Consider the following 18,917-nt stretch of genomic DNA (forward strand, 5'->3'; position numbering starts at 1 on the left):
TCTTTTATTTTATGGCTCACCTTGAACCCATAATAGGTTATACGGAACATGTCAATATCAAACACAATAAGGCCTTTTAAAAAACCTATTAAAATCAAACATGAAAAATTCTAACTTCATGTCGTATCGTATTAACATGTTTCATGCATGTTAAATTTGTCATATATATATATAGGGTAACACTCCGGTGAGAACACTTTTAAAATAAGAACGGTGAGAACACTTAAAAACATCATTTTGATGCATTAAAAGTCCATAAAACTAACATAGTGCATAACTAATTACCATTATTTAAGTGTTTAACAACACATTGATCCTTTAAAATCGAAAATATATATATATATATATATATTGAAAGGTACATGACTTTATTTCAAGAGTAAGAATATATGTAAGTATCTATGCTGTGCTCTAGTTTATGGATTCAAATGACAAACAATTGATAGTTGAGGTGTGTGCATGGAAAATATATACATTTCAAGTTAAAATGTATCCATTCAACGAGTAGAGTATTATTAATTTGAATAGAAAAGCACCTCCTGTCATCCATTTCATTTTGTCCTTAGCACACTCAAAACACTATAAATCCATAATTTGCTCTCCTTCATCATCACTTATCTCAACAATAATTAACTCTTATTTGCTATATTACAAAGAACGTACCGTACGTACAAAAAAGCTTCAATTCGATTGACCAAATGAAGAAGAAAGACACAAGTTCACAATTAGTTGACACGTTGAGCAAAAAGAAGTACAAAGGAGTGAGAATAAGAAGCTGGGGTTCATGGGTCTCCGAAATTCGAGCACCCAATCAAAAAACAAGAATATGGTTAGGCTCACATTCGACACCCGAGGCTGCAGCTAGAGCTTACGACGCAGCCCTTCTATGCCTCAAAGGACCAACGGCTAACCTCAACTTCCCTCTTCATCATTATAACCACCTTCATTATTCTACAAACACAATGTCTCCAAAATCAATACAAAAAGTAGCGGCTGCTGCAGCCGCTACTGACCCCAACATTACTACCACTGACACTCATTCATCATCATTGATGTCTTCCCCATCTTCACCAATACTGCATTTGCCAACAAGTAGTCCAATTGACGATGAAATCTTATTTGCAAATGATGATCCTCTTAACACGGTCATGAATGAACCATGGTCTTGGTATAATTTGGATGCACCTATATATAGTGATGTAATTCTCGACGATTTAATGTTTAATTCGTCGTATTCTTTGATGATCCAAGACGTTGAAGAAGATATTGGCGATATTCCTCTTTGGAGCTTCTGCTAAATATTTGGTGCTCCAAATATATCAACCATTATTTATATATATATATATATGTCTTATTATTATATATTCTTTGGGTGATCTTCATATATACAATTGTCATGAAGATCAACAGTACTTACGTACATAGTTACGTACTCTCAATTATTTCTGAGAAATTGTACTGTTAAACAATAATAACTGATTCATTCATTCATTCATTTTTCGCTTCCAATTAAATGATTAGTTTATAACCTGCTTTTATTGGATGCATAGCTTTTTCTTTTTTTTAACTGTAATATTTTGTAAACAGTGATTAATTTCATACATGTGTCTTGATCACAATATCTGACTTTTAATACATATGGTAGTCCCTTAAAAGGTTGACTTTTTTCGTCCTAATATTTGGTGTCGACGGTCGTGCTGATCTTTTACCTTTTCAAAAGTAAAATTTATACAACCTGTTTTTCATGTCGAAAAGTCATGGTAAATTATTAGATTAATTTGTGATTTTCAAATGTAAAACCAAACCAGAGACAACGACAAAGTGTAAAAAAAAAAAAACAGCGCAACAGCTAATTAATTTTTAGAAAGACAACTACAACCATCTTATCGTCGCAACGCGCGGTTAGTATCTCTCGTATATGTAAATGTGATATATATTATTTTGTACGTTTGACATTATTGTCCCGAACTATTTATATTTAAAAGGCATTGTATCTATAGGTATGTAAATGGGCCATGGTTTTCATTTGGTGGAAGATAAATTAAACTACCTAACATTCATAAGCATAAATCGATATGATGGTCTTTTCAAGTTTCAACCTCCCAAATATGTACACTGAGCTAGGGTCCAGAAACATCTCGAGTCGACTATGGATGCATGTATGTGATATTTAGAGAAAAAGATCGAAAAGTTAGCGTGACAAATGAGGCGTTACAAAATAATTATAAAAGTTCACACTAAAAAGTGTGAACTTGTCCCCGCCTAATCACTTGAGATCTTTTTTTGGGTGGTAAAAGTTGTCTTGCCAGCTAGCTAATGTTCGGATGGTGAACTCTTCCAAGTCTGTAACGAAGCAAGTACGGTTCAATGCTTCTAGAATAATAGTTCAAATTCCGGCTAACGGGATCAGAGCTTGAATTAGACAATAGATCGCCCCGGCGGGCTTGCTCTGACTCAGACGGCCCTGAGAAGCACTTCGGTAACAGATCCTTTTGCAGGTTCAGGGGGAAAGAGAAAGAGAAGGCCAACATCGCTCGGACCAGAAGAGCGTAGTCGAGCCATTCCTCCGCTCTCTCTTGGCAAAATAGTTTACCTTTCTAATGTTCAGCCTTGATGACTAAAAAGTGTGAACTTTTAGTTCTACACACCTTTTAGTGTGGAGAAATTTATACACACTTTTAATTCTATATAATTTTATACACAAAAAAAACATGACAAAATTTTTAATTTGTTCACACTCCATTACAAGTGTGAACAAATGCAATAGTTTGTAGTAGTTATTGCTGAACTTTGCTTTAAATCTTTTATATTAATTTAAAATGACAAGGAAAAACAAACTCCATTCCATCAAATTCTTTCATAATCTATAGACCAAATCATCACTTAATGTTTGTAAATAAAATATATTAAAATAATTGTTAATTAAGAATTACCAAGTAACGTACGCAAGTGTATGAATTAATTATTTATTGGTGGAGCATGAGATTGAGAAGTTTTGGGTTCAAATCTTAATGTGAAGGAATGCTCCCAGGATTTTATCTGGAATTGGAATAGAATATATGAAAAGACATGCTGCTGAACCCAAAATTGACATTAAAAAAAAACAAAACTGGATGATCGTTATACATGCCTGAGTCTCCGAGAGTATTGATAAGTGACACAAGTGCCGAAATTATTGTTGACGTTTTTTTTAACCCGACACAAACTAGTCAACCCATTTAGCATTTTTCACGTACAATAATTACTAGTCAGCCTGTCTTAAAAATATTTACTCGTATTTAGTAGAGTTAGAAACGCGCCTATATATGATAAAATTTGAGTGTCGTCTTACTGTCTTTACAGCATAGATAATGAGGTTTTATGCGGAGGTCGATATATATCTCCCATTTTATGGACAAACCTATTAGTCTATTACTACATCACAAGGTCTATGGAAGAACTCAAGAAAAAGAAAATGAAGATAACGGTTGTCATTGTCAAAGAATGATAATGGGGTCCTACTACCATGTAATTGACCCATTTTACATTTAGGCAAGTTAGTTTAAGAAGTGAGGTATACATATAAATTAAAACTTCTATCAAGTTTATAAGAGTAAAGATGTAAGCCAAAAACTTAGTTTAAACTCATTTTGGAAGCTACATTGTGTTTCGTGTGGTGGTGGACACTCTCGAAGCATAAGAATCAAGTTGTTGACGAAGTGTGTAGTGATGTATTTCACTCAATTACCTTTTTATATTTCTTTTGGATTTCTAATCGATGTATGGAAACTAATATTTTATGGCCTTTATGAGTAATGAGTCATTCATCTTTATTGTAATTGTATACTTAGTCGAACCATTTTATGAATATAATAATAGTTGTTAAAAAAAACACTTATAAAGCAATGGTTCATTAAATAAATAATGACGTGTTCTTATCATAACGGTTATAACATTAAGATGTTACGACTAGGGCACTAGTCATCTTAACGATGGTTATATTATTAGTTTTGCATCAATGCAAATTATAATGTGATAGATGCATGATTATTAGTTAAAAACAGTCATTTAGTTTCCATATACTTTGTTGTTGTTTAATCATATAAATTAACAATGCATCGTTATTATTTATAAATACAACTTTTATAATATAATGTTTATAAAAGTACTCTTCTACCTTCTTGAGATGTAGACACGTAGTATTAATTTGTATTTGTATCCGAAATTTTCATTCACAAGTCTTGCATAGTATTTTTTAACACATAAAAATAAAGAAAAAAAAAAGGTTTTTTGGCAACTACAAAGCACCAATCACATAACCTTAAAAAACCAAAATCAGTATTATAATTATCTGGTTGTTGAAAGTGATAAAATGGATATATTCATGCATACATAAACAAAATTCGTCATTTCATAATAATAGATAGTACAACTTCCTTCCAGCTTGCAATTAGCTGCCCCCATTCCGTGTGTTACTTGTTACTCGTACTAGTGATGCCCGCCACTCGCAACTTCCCACTTCTTACGTACCCTACTAATTAATTATATCTATTTAACTTCTAATAACAAAATTATTGTTATTATTATAAGATAGTACAGATTTCCGTATCTTTCCGTACGTGTTCAATATTTTCTTTGGGTGGTTTCGCATGAAGCCGCTTATATATGTGGGTCTAACCGACAAGTGCTCGCTTGATAGTTGATACCTCAACATCATGTATCTACAATCTATAATGCATTTTTGGAGGTTTGTCCTCCAAATTTGAACACATATCTTTTCAATTCACATTAGGAAGGTTTTGAATGAATAATCATTCCAAATCTGTTCATTAGGAAGATATGGTACGAGTATTTGTTTTTAGAGAAATTCACATATGGTTCGAGTATTTATTTTTAGAAAAATTCTACATTTACAAACAAAACTTTATAACATTTGGGATTAATCAAATAAGTAAAGAGAATGGAAAAGATGAAAGAAAAGATAATTTATTAATTTTGATTGGTCCACATGAGTTTGTAAATTTGTTTTTATACATTTGTTTCTCTTTAATACGTGAAAATGTTTTTTTATTTCCTTTTTATTCCCTGGGAAAACATTGTGGTCTCATACGAGTCAAGAAGATTCATATAAATTAAAGACGTTCTAAATAAATGTTGTTTTTTATCATGTTCGACCCACTTATTTCTACCAAACATAGTACTCGTAATAAACTAACATCGTTGCCAGATTTCAACGTGAATATGAAATGATTAGTTCTTATCAGTCTAAGGGATATCTTATAAAATTCAATGTAAAAAGTACTAGTAATTAAGGTAATCATTTGATAAATATCAAAATGATTAAAGTAATAATATGTTATTATACATGATCAATATAGAATGAAGTGACGTCGTAATCAAATTCACCACCTACATCAGAATTTTATCGCCAAAATTATCCACATGAAATATAAAACATTACTCACGTATGTATATATAAATCAAACATCATATGAACAACAGGGTGTTTTAAGAGTGAATAGAAATGAAATAATTGGAATGAGAAGCGTGTCTCTTGTTTGTTTGATACAATAAATGTAAATGGGAATCAAAAGTTCATTCTCTTTAGAATGGGTGGAAAGGAGAAAACGGAAACGGTAATATTGTTTTTATTTTTTTGCTTTTAATGAAATTTTATATATTAATTTTAATTATTTGTAAGATGATAAATAGTTAAGTTATGTATTGTTTATTTACTTTTTTTTTTATTGATTTAGTTTTTTTTTTTTTTTTTTTTGTAAAGTGAGTTTTGATTTAGACGTATTGGAGATAATTTTAACCAGAGATTTTTTTGGACCTCCAGCTCCCTGCTCATGAAAAATTCCTTTGAGATTAGAACCCCAAGACTCAAACTTAAGTCTGGATTAACTCACCCCCAGACCCCATATAGTAGATTTAGAAGATATTCTGGCCACTGGGTTTAAGCCAATGGTTACTTTTTCTTATTGATTTAGTTATTTTATGTTCATTCTGTATTTGTATCAAGAGGTTAGTTATTGTAAATTAATAACAATTAATGTAAAACAAATAAGACACAATTAGATCATTATCGAGAAATTGACCAAGATATTTAATTAAAAGATTTTATTTAATTAATTATAAAGGCATATATGACATTTTTATTTCTTAACAAATTTCCTATTTTCTCTCTTATCAAATTATTTTTGTATTTGGCGAACATTGTGGGCGGTTTCACTTCATTAACGAGTTGTTCTTTATCACGTGACCTTTAATCGGTGTTGTAAAACTTGGTCGACTCGGCCGGAAACTCGGGATCGGAATCGGAATCGGGGGTTAAACGAGTCGAGTTGGCTGGAATCGGGTCAAAACTCGGTCAACAACTTGGTCGCTTGTAAAACTCGGTCAAACTCGCCTGGATCGGTCAAAAATCGGGTGGATCGGTCAAGAATCGGTCGGATCGGGTCAAAACTCGGGTCAACTTTGGTTAAAGTTTTTTTTTTTTTTTTTAAAAGAAAATGCTAAATTGGTTTTAGTTTATGATTCTAATGAATGAAGCTTGAACTTTAAAGAATTATATTAAAGTTTTTAAACAATTATGTTTTAAGTTTGAAGTTTATTCCATATAATTTTAAAAAATATAAATTTTCTATATAAAAACCTGATCCGAGTTCTTCCCGATTCCAATCCGAGTTTTTAAAAACTCGTGACTTCCCCACTCGCCGATTCGATCCCGAGTCACGAGTTTTTCAACCTTGCCTTTAATTTACTATTAAATAATTTTACTATTCAAGAAGTTATGGTGTGTAACTATATGTTCCCAAATTGTTTTAGTAAGCTATTAAAATGTTTTAAACTATTTTAATAATTTGTGACCACTTACAAAACTTTAACAATTGAGAAGATTCAGAATGAAAGTGATGCACAACGATCATTTATGACTTTTTAGATATATTGATGCACAACAAAACTATGTGATTTATTGATGAACTAACAAATATTTAATATGAACACTTTTAGACTTTTATGAACCTTTAGCAAACATTGATGCACAACAATGTTTGAACTTTTGTGAACCTTTTGCATAACCGTAATTAGAATTGATGCAGCTTGCTGAGGTGGCTTAACAGTATTATGGGACTAGGCGATCGCTTTAGGCCCCCAAATTTTTAATGCCTCAAAATCTTGTATATTAGACTTAGTGTTTGAATTTTGGATTAAGTATCATTATATAATTTGCATTGCAGTAACGCCTTTTTGATTTTTTGCATCAACATCTGCATATTTTTTTATTACTTGTAGTTCAATAATAAAAGATGAACTACTTTTTTTTTACTTTAGTTTATATGGTAATGAACTAGGCCCCCAGAATTAATCTCGTTTGAGATCTCTAAAAACCTTAAGCCGCCACTGGCAGCTTGCACCATGATTTCTGTTTTTAAACCTTAGCTTAACTTTGATGACAACTGATGCACCGTGATTTGTTTTTTAATTAACAAAAGTTTAACGTAACCTTGATGAAATATGATGCACCGTATTTTTTAAAATATCATATTCATGAGTTATTGAGAATAATTAAATATATTGATGCATTTTGATTACCTTTGACGGTAATTCATATACTTGAGAAACAGAACCAAAAACCATATAATGATGAATTGTAAAATTAACCCTTCAACAAATAATATTCGTAGATGTGGTTTGATAATCCAAAAAATCGTGAACATCAAGCAATTGTTTAATCATCTAATAATGGTAGAAACTGGGACGGGACTCGAGAGATCTATGTGGTGGTTATGATGGATGTAAAAGGAGTCGCAAATGATGGTAGAAACTAGAAACAAACTAACAAAGTTAAAACTTAAAAGGAGTCATTATTGGGCTGACTATGGTTTTTAACTTGGTGGTGGAAGATGAATGGTGAGATTTGAAGATGAGTTTAGTATTTGTTGAATGTTAAGTCACGTACATTTAGCCAGGGGCGGATCTTAAAAATTTTATTGGTGGGTGCTAAAAATTTTTTTTTTTTTTGCCATCGCTATGTTCCGGGTATTATATTATGGTCATGCAATACACTTAATCGGGTCGGGTCAAACAAAAATAACACTAATAATCTAAGTTTTCCATTCAAATTACCAATACATAGTTTCTAACCAACAAAAAACTACAAGAGAAAAGGCGTTGGATTGTGGGAGAAATACCTTGTTACATGGATTGTGGATTGTTGGCTAAAACATAGAATTATGAATGGACTAAGTGAATTGTGTGTTATAAAAACTAAAAAGGTAATTTTTTTTTACTGGAGCCTAAAACTCAAAAAAGAGAGAAAAACCTTGTTACGTGGATTGTGAGTTGTAGGCTAAAACATAAATTTATGAATGGACTAAGTTAATTGTGGGTTATAAAAACCAAAAATGTAAATTTTATAGGACTATTAAATTTATTAAACGTATCAAAAGTTTTTTAAAAAATAATCTTTGAGAGCCGACTTAATAGATATAAATTATTTTAGACGAAATACGGATAAATGGTGGTGGCCCGGGCCCCTAAAGAGAACCGCCATTACATTTAGCTTGAGAGGGAGAAGAGTTACTGAACATGTATATACATAATTACATACGGGAGTATTAATCAAGAGGAAGATGGAAAATACAATTATACCCTTAAGGCATTAATATTAATTATTAATTAAAAAAAGCCACTTTTCATGCTCATAATCCGTCTTACTTATTTTATATTAATAGTTATTCATTTTATCCTCAACCTTTATATCAAAACTAACATACATTATTATTTCTTAAAATACTAATTTTGCTTCCTCTTATTTTTATTTTTTATAGTATTTTCATTCTTTTTTATCAAACACCTCCATATAGGAATGATAATGGGTCGGGTTTGAGGCGGGTAGTATTAAACCCGAACCCAAACCCGAAAAGAAATATGCGATCCGAACCCGACCCGATATCCATCGGATATCTTATCAGGGACCCCATCGTGGATAAAATCATGTCCAAAACTCGAAATCCAAAACCTGACCCGATAATGATAGTTGTTTTTGAAAAATATTTACAAATACTTGTAAGATTTGAGAAAGGATACAACTTATTCTTGATGATTTGAAAAATTGATGTATAAGTTATTGAACATAGATACAAATTTTGTTGATATTAGTGTAGAATATAAATTTAAAACTAATTGTTTATAAGTATATAAATATGGGTATTGATATTGAGTCGAGATAGGCATGCCCTAGCCATGAACGAATTCTTGTATTTAGGTTTCCTAACTGGGTATCGGGTTTTTTCCGTCAGGTAGGTTTCTTTTTCGCCATCCCTACCCGATATATAGACACTAGCATTGTACCCGCGTGATGCGGCGAAGGTTTGGTGGTGACGATGACTAGTAGTGGTGGTGACGGCGGTCGTGGTGGTGACGAACTGTTGTTGGTGGTCGGTGTAGGTAATTGATTTAATGTAATTGATGTAAAAGGTAGTGGAGATATTTTTAAGATAAAGGATTGATGATGTAAATTAACTTATTAAGGGTAAAATGATAATTTTGCATCTAACATTTTTATGAGAGAGAAAGTGATAATTATTAATTGTATAATATTTAATAGATAATAGATTATGTTACATACCTTCCAATTTTAGAAAGAAAATGGAGTAATCAAAATATCACTTACTACTCGGCCATTGTACAAAACGGGCAAATTTCAAAATGGGCGAAATTTGCGAGGTATCATGATTCATGAGACAATTAGGGGATTTCAGGGGTGTCTATAAACACCAAACCAAATTAGTCTTCTTCATCGTTCGTTGTAATTTGTAAGTTTTTGCTTATAGATCTATCACCTTGCGTATGTATAAATATGATTTATTTAGTGAATTTATGTGCTTTTGTTGTTTTTTATTTTCCTTAGATTTTTTAGATTAGGAGGTTGTGTGAAAAAAATATGTTTGTTTTGTACTAGCAACTATAAGTTTATTAGTATTTCTTTTGAATGTAGATGCATGTTTTATTGTTAAATTTGTAATTTGCCAATTTCCTCAGTTTTTGCAGTGCATCATTCCTATTTAAACATTTTTATATATTTATTTTTACATTTTTTCAGCTAGAAAGGCTGTTTATCTATGTTCAAAAAAGAGTCTGATTTAGTTATGTGTTGAAACCTTGTATTAATCCTCGGTATTTGATACATCTTAGAAATGATTGTGGCACAAATAAAAAGTATTCAAGGACAATATACTTAGTATGCTCGTTTTCCATGTTCTTGTGTTGATGTTTTTTTTTTGGCCGTCGTTTTCCATGTTCTTGTGTTAATAGTTACTCTTCTAACACCTAGGACGAGGATGCTTCCCTTTATTTGTGTCCATGTTCGTCTAGAATATCATGTAGCTTAATCTGTAACCCATTAGACTATCTCCAATAGGTATGTTTTTGGGCGCCCTTGGGTGCCCTTGGATATCCTTTGCGGTTGAAGCTTGTCCAAAACTAAAGATTTTTTTATGCATGCCCTTACTCAAGGGCATGCCCTTAGGTGCCCTTATATTTTTTTTTGTTTTTAGTGGAGTTAAAGGATATGTAAGGATGTTTGTATGGTTGGAGATAAAATTATAGGATTTTAAGGATTTATAAAGATGTGTAAGGATTTGTAAGGATATGATGTGGCAGCTCAAGGACGCCTAAGGGCGTCCTTAGCATTGGAGATAGCTTTAAGGCATGCCACCCTACCTCCATTTTAGGAACTTCATAAGCTCATATACCATTTTCAAAGCATAAAGTCTGTTTCTAGTTTTTCTATAGCTAGCCAGTATAATCTATTGTCCCTCAAAAGCTAATTATGATAATTGGGCTAGCATTTATAGCCTACAAATTCCAATCTGGTATTCTTTTCTACAATGCCCTGTTTATAGGGCGTAAGTGACCTATCTAAGGATCTTCTGTTAGTAGTACTTATGTTGATTTGATATATTTGTATAAATTCTGAAATAAGATTTCCATATAACGACTATTAATGTTTCCAAGTTTAAATCAGTGACTCGTTAAGTATGCAAGATTTTAGATAGCTCTATGATGGATACCTGATTCTTTGGAACTTGCCAGTATATAGTATAAAATTTTGTTTTCTGTTAATTCTGTATTCTTAAATATCTAATTGTTTTTGATTTCAACAGCTTTTGGGCAGTCATCTGATAGCCCATTCGGGGCCCATCAGTTTTTGGGCAGAACGATAATGCAAATAACAATCCATTTGCTCAAAAACCATTTGGTAGGCCTTCTCCCTTTGGTGCACAAACAAGAGCTTATATATTGGTGCCAGTGTGGCACATCTACTAGTGTGTTTGGTTCCTCACCAATTTTTGGTGTATCATCTACTCCTGCTTTTGGGAGTTCAATGCCTGCTTTTGGAGCTTCATCAAGCGCAGCCTTCAGTGCTTCGACAAGCACAGCCTTTGGCGGTAAGCATGCTATGGACTAATCTTTAATATCAATGGTTTTGTGAAGAATATCTGGTTTTGGCTTAATCTTTAATATCAGTTTTTTTTTGGAATATATATATATATACACAGTGGCAATTATATGTGCTTGTAAGGTGGGTCATTGGACCATCCCTACAAAAGAAAATCATTTACTAAGTCGTGTGAAAAATGTCACGAACCCCCTCATAAAATATATTAGGAACCTCCTTAGTCCTTCTAAAAGATAAAAAAGTGAAGCGATAAAGAAGCCCAATCACAAAGTTAGGCATCCCATGTATCTGATTCTTTGACTCTGAGATAACTAATATATTGTTACAGCTTTTATAGTTGCATATGGTTTATAACTTAGAAATAAGCATGCTAATATACCCAACAAATTCGTGCCGGCTATCTGTTGATAGGTTATTTGTCCTGGAGCAAAAGGATCAAAGCCCTCCAAACCCCATGATGGCTTTACAACTCATATGTTAATATATTGATTATGGATATTTGGGTATTTGAAGTTCTAAGAATTAGATGTACATACGTGGTTTCGACATTTTATATTGTTTGAGTAATTGAGCAATTGATAAGCCATAGTTTTGAGTTAGTAAGAATTGAGACTATTTAACATATAGTACTAGTACTATGTTTACATGTTTGTATTGATGACCCGATTATTCGATCCAACCCAGTTTAATTTACATTTTGTTTTCTGCCTTTACAAAGTCATCGAGTCAAAATATCAAGGATCCTCATTAGCTGGAATTCTAGATCCACCACTATATATATATATATATACATAATATAAATATTTTGGGATAGAATCTTTAATATTAGTTTTATTGCCTGCTCTAAGTTAAGTTCTTTAGCATCATATTGGATATGGTTTTGTGAAGGATATCTGGTGTCTGTTGTAGGTGTTCTGAGTGGCTGGTTAAGATGCCTCTGTGTTTAAATCTGAGATTGCTAATAGTCATACAGATGCTATAATAGCTTAATGGCATATTACTTATTAGTTACCAGAAGTGATATTTATTGTAATGTTTTACTATTTCTTCTCTTATGGCGAGCATAGATGAGAGTATCCCTTGTAATTACTTTAGATGCATAAACTGAAGTATTGTCTACTCACAGTTGAAATAATCACTTCTTTAGACTTCCTTTATTCACTAGAGGTGTCTTTCGAAGTTAATGCCCGGGAGTGGCTTTGGTTCATGATGTTCATACCTGTTGTCTATGATCACATGGGTTTCATATTTGTTCTGATTTTAGTATTATCGCACTCTTTACTTGATGTTTGATTTTAGATTCTTCTTTTGTGAAATGTATGAATTATATGTTATCATTTTTACTCTTCGATTCTCTTTAATCCTTTTTATATCTGATAAATTTATTTCGTCCCCTGTTTTCTGAACTACAGGTACTTCTGCCTTTGGGCAAAGCCTGCATTTGGTGGCTTTGGATCCACTACACAGTCGAGTCCTCTTGGAAGTTCATTTCAGCAATTACAACCTGCTCTTGGAAGTTCATTTCAGCAAGCAGCGTGTTTGGCTCATCACTCTTTGGAGCTTTCAGTCTATCTGCTTCTGATGCTACTAGCATACCAGCATTCGGATCCTAAAGTACTCCTGCTTTTGGTGCCACAAGCACTCTTGCATTTGGCACTACGAACGTACCTGCTTTTGGTTCTTTGTGAACCCCATCATTTGGCAACACAAGTTCCGCATATGGTATTTCTGGTTCTTCTGTTTTTAGATCTAGCCCTTCAGCCTTTGGTGCATCAAGTACACCAGCAGCATGTGGCTCTTTAATGGCTCCCGCTTTTGGTGCTGCTAGCTCTGCTTTCGGTTCTGGGTCTATTTTAGCATTTGGTCAAATCTGAAACTGCATTTGGCAGCAGTCCATGTGATACTGCTACCCTTGCCTTTGGGGTACCAAGCTCTCCGTTTGATACATGTTCTGTACATAGCTGTTACTATGCTCTAAAACTAATATTTCTGTATTGTGGTGATAAAAAATGTTTACTTGGCTAAACTATGTTTCTGCATACTAAAATGCTGGTGATCAGGCCACAACACCAGCATTTGGGGGGTCCTGTTTTAGAACTATTGTCTGGTCAACGTGTGGGGAGTAACCCCTTATCATCAGACACCTACGCTCACAGTGGAGCTAGTTGTACCGCTGTTGGGAAACTGGTGTCAGTAACGGCGATGCCTTCATATATAGAAAAAATTCATGAAGAACTTGGGAAGACTATCAATTAGGAGATAAAGGCAATAACTATTGTGGTCATCATTGATTTTCTGATTTGATAGTATTTATATTTCTCTTCTTTTTGTTTTTTGTTACTTTTGGTTTCAGGGAGGGCAAATCCTGCTGGTTACTGCTTTTGGTGGAATGGTCTTTCGTACTAATAATGCTCAGCAGTCAAACCTTCTTTCTTCCTCTTCTGCATTTAGTCAGATATCTTCAAATCCATTTTCTTCCATTACATCTACCAATCCATTTGCCCCAAAGACCTCGACTTTCAGTACTCCGGGTTTGGAGACTCAACCCCTTCACTTGGTTCTTTGCCCTTCAGTGTTGCACGCCTATCCCTGGATCAACACCAACTTCAGTAACATCTGTATTTGGTTCTGGTCCTGCTTTTGCATCCACTATTTCTGCATCTCCTTTTGGTACTCCCATTACATCAACTATTCGAACATCTATGTTTGGTACAAAACAAGCCCAGGGAACAACTTCATTTTCTACTAGTCTAAACTTCGGCAACACACAATCATCTCCCTTGTTCCCGTCTAGCACTCCCTCCCTTGGTCAAACAAGCTCTCCACTTGGGCAGAGTAGCTTTGGGCATCCTACCCCAGCATTTAGTGCTCCGGCCTTTGCTCAATCAAATGCATTTGGAGGAAACATCTTCTCAAGCACCCCATCATTTAACACAAGCAGTAAGGCATTCAACCTGACAGTTGTAAGTTTAGACTACTTTTTTTCTTCTACTTATGTTTAGACTACTTTTTGATGGTCTTGTAGGTGGCTATAGATATTACTATGGTTAGTCTACTAAAAAGCTAATACTTTGATCTGGCCTAAGATTTTTAGCTGGTTGCTTTCTCTTTAGTCTTTACGAGTCTAATCATGTGAGAATTGGACGTTGGAATCAGTGACACTACCCACCTCTCTCTTGTGAGCCTGCAGATCCATCAATCAGTTACAGTCCCCACACCAAACTTGACACAAGGAAAAGTTATTTTCTACATAGGGGCAAATCTATGAAATGAACTATAAGGGTGGTTTACAACTTATGGAGTTTGTTATTCAATAATGAAGTTTGGGTTTGTGTGTGGCTATTCTAGAGTCAGAAAGTTGTAGTAGCCAGTTCAAATCTAATAGGTAGCTTGTATCCTAATATGAGTTTAATAGGTAGCTTGTTGCCTATATACACAAAATTATGTAATAAGAGTTTATTCATTTGGAATTAATAAACAAGTCAAGTTTAGATGATGGGGTTAATGTAAAAACAAAATCTGGTCTGCTTGTAGTACGGGGATTCTGTAGAAGAAGCTGTAATCTCGGAATAGAGGAGAAGAAACTTATCAGATATACAGGGATATAAACAAAGAGCAAGAATGAATACATAATTCATACATCTGAGTTCTGACAACAGAACGGAAGAAGACTAAAATCAAACTTCGTCAAGACTCAAGAGTATGATCGATACTGCAACCAGAAAATAAATATGAACTGACTTGATTATATCATGAACTCACCACTCCCAAGTGCTTGTAAATATCTACTATCAAAACACTACCACTATTTACAAAAAGAAATAACTAGCCACTACAACTGAATCGGATCACATTCCAAAGTAAACTGCTGCACCCAAATCTTCTAATTGGTCAAAGCACATAAGCTTCCAGGTAGGTCCACGTCATCTGTCACTTGGAGTATCGTGTTTCACTTCAACACGTACAATAACGAAAGAAATATATTTAAGCGTGTCATCGTGTACATACTAATAGATCCGACGAGACCACGCTTTAAAAATCTCATGTCGTGTTGCTCTGTCTAGATTCCCACGTCGATGTCTAAATGATATAGCTTGGTATTGTTTCTTTTTATGCTCTGATATGTTTGCAAAACATAGGTCATGGAAAAGGCGCCTCACATCATCAAACTTCCGGCATCTGATTGCACGACGAATGAGGGTAATGTGCACGTCAGTATCTGAATTCCATCCACTCCCATCCATCAGATGGAACAAACCAACTGCATCTTTATACTTACCTAACATAATTAGTTATAGATACTGAACCATATCATATATGTAGTGTGAAACTTAAGCCCTTGTTCATGTGATCATGTCGATGCCCAAATGCTAATAAGGCCATGGAGGAGAAGTCCGAAGATTTTCTATAACTTGACAGACCTTAATTTATACATACCTAACATAATCAGTTGTTTATTACTCTATATTTCACCAACAAAAAATGTAATTTAGATTAACAATTAGAGTTGGATACTCAGGAACCACCCTCACAATGAAGCTTCAATTATTATACCCAAAAATATGAAAATGAAAAATACTGCTCTATACTACTTATTTAAAGACATATTAGCCCACTACTATCATAACACTACCACTATTAACAAAAGAAATGGCAAAATCGCAACCCTGCCATTTGTTGCTTCTGAGTGTTCCAGCCTTCAGTGCATCAAGTACACCAGCATTTGGTGCTTCGACTACTCCTGCTTAGAAGCAGCCTCGAGTACTCTAGCATTTGCCTCTTCAACAATACCTGTTGAAGGTGCTGCTAGCTCTTCCTTCGATTTTGGGTCTAGTCCAGCATTTGGTCAATCTGCATTTGGCCGCAGTAGTTCATTTGGTACTCCTACCCTGGCCATTGGGGCACAGAGCTCCCCTTTTGTACATTTTGTTCTGTACATGGCTGTTTCTCTGTTCTAGAACTCAGAATTGTACCATGTTAAGCCCATGATCACGGGAAAAGATAAGCACAAGTAGATAATTTGATTCAGAGATGTGATGTTTCATATAGATTATAGTGAAATATGGAGATATATCATATATGTAGTGTAAAACTTGAGCCATGAGGAGAAGTCCATTCAGTAAAAGATTTCCATGAAATGAAAAATGCCTAAGCTTGCGAGTCTATACGACAAAGTAAGGAAATGCTGCTTGCTTGTAAGGCTACAAAATTCCCGAGGATTGTAATTGTAAAGGTAAAAAACAAACATAAAACCCAGACCTCGTGGCAGTAGGAGATTTGAAGAAACAAATGACCCAAAACTACAATGACACCAACATTTAGTTACTAGCTGATGATTAACTTGACAAATTTTGTTAGTCAAGGCTTTATAAAGATCCAGAATCTATCTATATAAGTTAAAAGAACCCTAGTTAATATATACCTAACATAACAATTTATGTATTCATTTATTTCACCAACAATTTAAATTAACACTTAGAGTTGACATCCACAATGAAGCTTCACTTATTATACACAACAATATGTTGCTCGTGTGAACTAAACGGAAACAAGCATGCCCACTACTTTCAAAACAATACCAGTATTAACAAAAGAAATAACTACTAGCTAGCCACTACAAATGAATCGAATCACATAATGACGGACCGTAAGCTTGGTCAAAGCACGTCATCTGCCACTTGGATTACGGCGTTTCATTTCAACACGTACAAATAAATGAATATTTAAGTGTGTCATCGCGTATGTACTAATAAATCCGACGAAACCACGCTTTAAAAATCTCATGTCGTGCTGCTCTGTCTAGATTCCCACGTCGATGTCTAAATGATATAGCTTGGTATTGTTTCTCTTTATGCTCTGATATGTTTGCAAAACATAGGTCATGGAAAAGGCGCCTCGCATCATCAAACTTCCGGCATCTGATTGCACGACGAATGAGGGTAATGTGCACGTCAGTATCTGAATTCCACCCGCTCCCATCCATCAGATGGAACAAACAAACTGCATCTTTATACTTGGCGCGGAGACTTAAACTTTCTATATAATGTAATTTGCTTGTTCTTGTAAACCCCCCGGAGAAACGGTAATATATTTGGTTTGATGACAAATTGTAGAATTTCTTAGCCTCGTCCCGATTTGCATCCCAGATATACCCAAGCACTAACTTGTTGTAAGTAACCATATTCGGTTTGATGCTTTTGGAGGCCAACAAATCAAAAATTCTTCTTGCTTCGTGCATCTCTTTTCTCCAACCGTAAGCCTCTATAAGTGAGTTGTAGGTGTCTATGTCAGGAAGATACTTACCACCGGTCTCAACCATGATGTCGATAACAGCTCGTGCTTCATCTATCTTACCTTGTTTGCAGAGTGCATCAACAATAATGTTAAAAGTTTTGACATCCGGATGGACGTTATCAATCTTCATGTCGTTCTCAAACAATGTAAACATCTTGTCGTCCCAATAACCTAACTTAGAAATGCCATAGATCATAGAGTTGTATGTGTGCACATTAGGCCTGATGCCTTCGTCATTAGCAATTTCTATCAGGAGATGGTAAACATCACGGATCACTCCATCTTTGCAGAGACTATCGAAGATGAAGTTATAGGTAGCAATATCAACCTTACAACCGCCGCCAAATCTTCCATGATCGATAAGCCTAAGCAAACCAATGGCAGCATAGTGAGAGCCGACCTTACAAAGTCCTTCGATAATAATCTTGTAGGTGGCTAAATTAGGTTCACATAGTTGGCGTCTGTTCATGAGACGAAACAAGTGCTCTGCCTCATAAGTCATTTGTTCCCGAATGAACCCTTTTAGGAGCGTATTACAAATGGAGACATGAGGTTCCACACCTTGTTTGAAGCAAAAGCCCATGACTGTAAGGCCGTGTTTTGAGCGACGCAATCGACAATAACATTTTACGGCTATGCCCGCAGTGTACTTGTTAACACGGAAACCAAAAGCACACATTTGCTTAAAAAGATCAAGGGAACAAGAATATTGTTTTAGGTGGGTAACATCATACAACAATCCAGTAAATCTAACTACAGAGGGAACGGGCCGTTGGTGTATCATTACATCAAACGATTTCAAGGCATCATTCACGTTATCATCATAAACATACGCTGACCGACCATTATTATTATTAGCTAAAGATGATGAATAAGAATTTAAATGAAGTGATTTATAATTAGGAGGAGTCACTATAAAACGGTTTAGAATATAAGTACCTTTAAACATTCTTCTTTTACTTAATAAATGATTAATAATGATCTGATTCGGCATCCCAACTGTCCAGAAACAGAACAACTCCTTGAACTCTTTTTTGTGTTTGACCGTGTACTTGCCGCCGTAAGCTGGGTTTTCTATAAAACAAAAACAAAGAGTTAATTAAGGGTGGGCTTTCTACAATATAGTTGGTGCCTTGGTGGAGTTGGGGGGTGGGCTGGAGTAAACTTAACACAT

The 18,917-nt window shown here is 34.4% G+C and overlaps 2 protein-coding genes and 1 pseudogene across 2 annotated transcripts; 2 read left to right on the forward strand and 1 right to left on the reverse strand.

Moving 5' to 3' along the window:
• Positions 1-639: 639 nt before the first annotated feature.
• Positions 640-1,298, forward strand: LOC122602354 (ethylene-responsive transcription factor ERF014-like). The gene has a single exon (XM_043775049.1). The coding sequence runs from the start codon at positions 699-701 to the stop codon at positions 1,296-1,298; it is 600 nt and encodes a 199-aa protein (XP_043630984.1). The 5' UTR covers positions 640-698.
• An 8,073-nt stretch (positions 1,299-9,371) lies between these two features.
• On the forward strand, positions 9,372-14,945 carry LOC122601747 (annotated as a pseudogene).
• Positions 14,946-17,195: 2,250 nt separating this feature from the next.
• LOC122601748 (putative pentatricopeptide repeat-containing protein At1g12700, mitochondrial) lies at positions 17,196-18,692 on the reverse strand. The gene has a single exon (XM_043774487.1). The coding sequence runs from the start codon at positions 18,690-18,692 to the stop codon at positions 17,196-17,198; it is 1,497 nt and encodes a 498-aa protein (XP_043630422.1).
• Positions 18,693-18,917: the final 225 nt, after the last annotated feature.

This window comes from Erigeron canadensis, chromosome 5 (assembly GCF_010389155.1).
Source record: "Erigeron canadensis isolate Cc75 chromosome 5, C_canadensis_v1, whole genome shotgun sequence".
NCBI lineage: Eukaryota > Viridiplantae > Streptophyta > Magnoliopsida > Asterales > Asteraceae > Erigeron > Erigeron canadensis.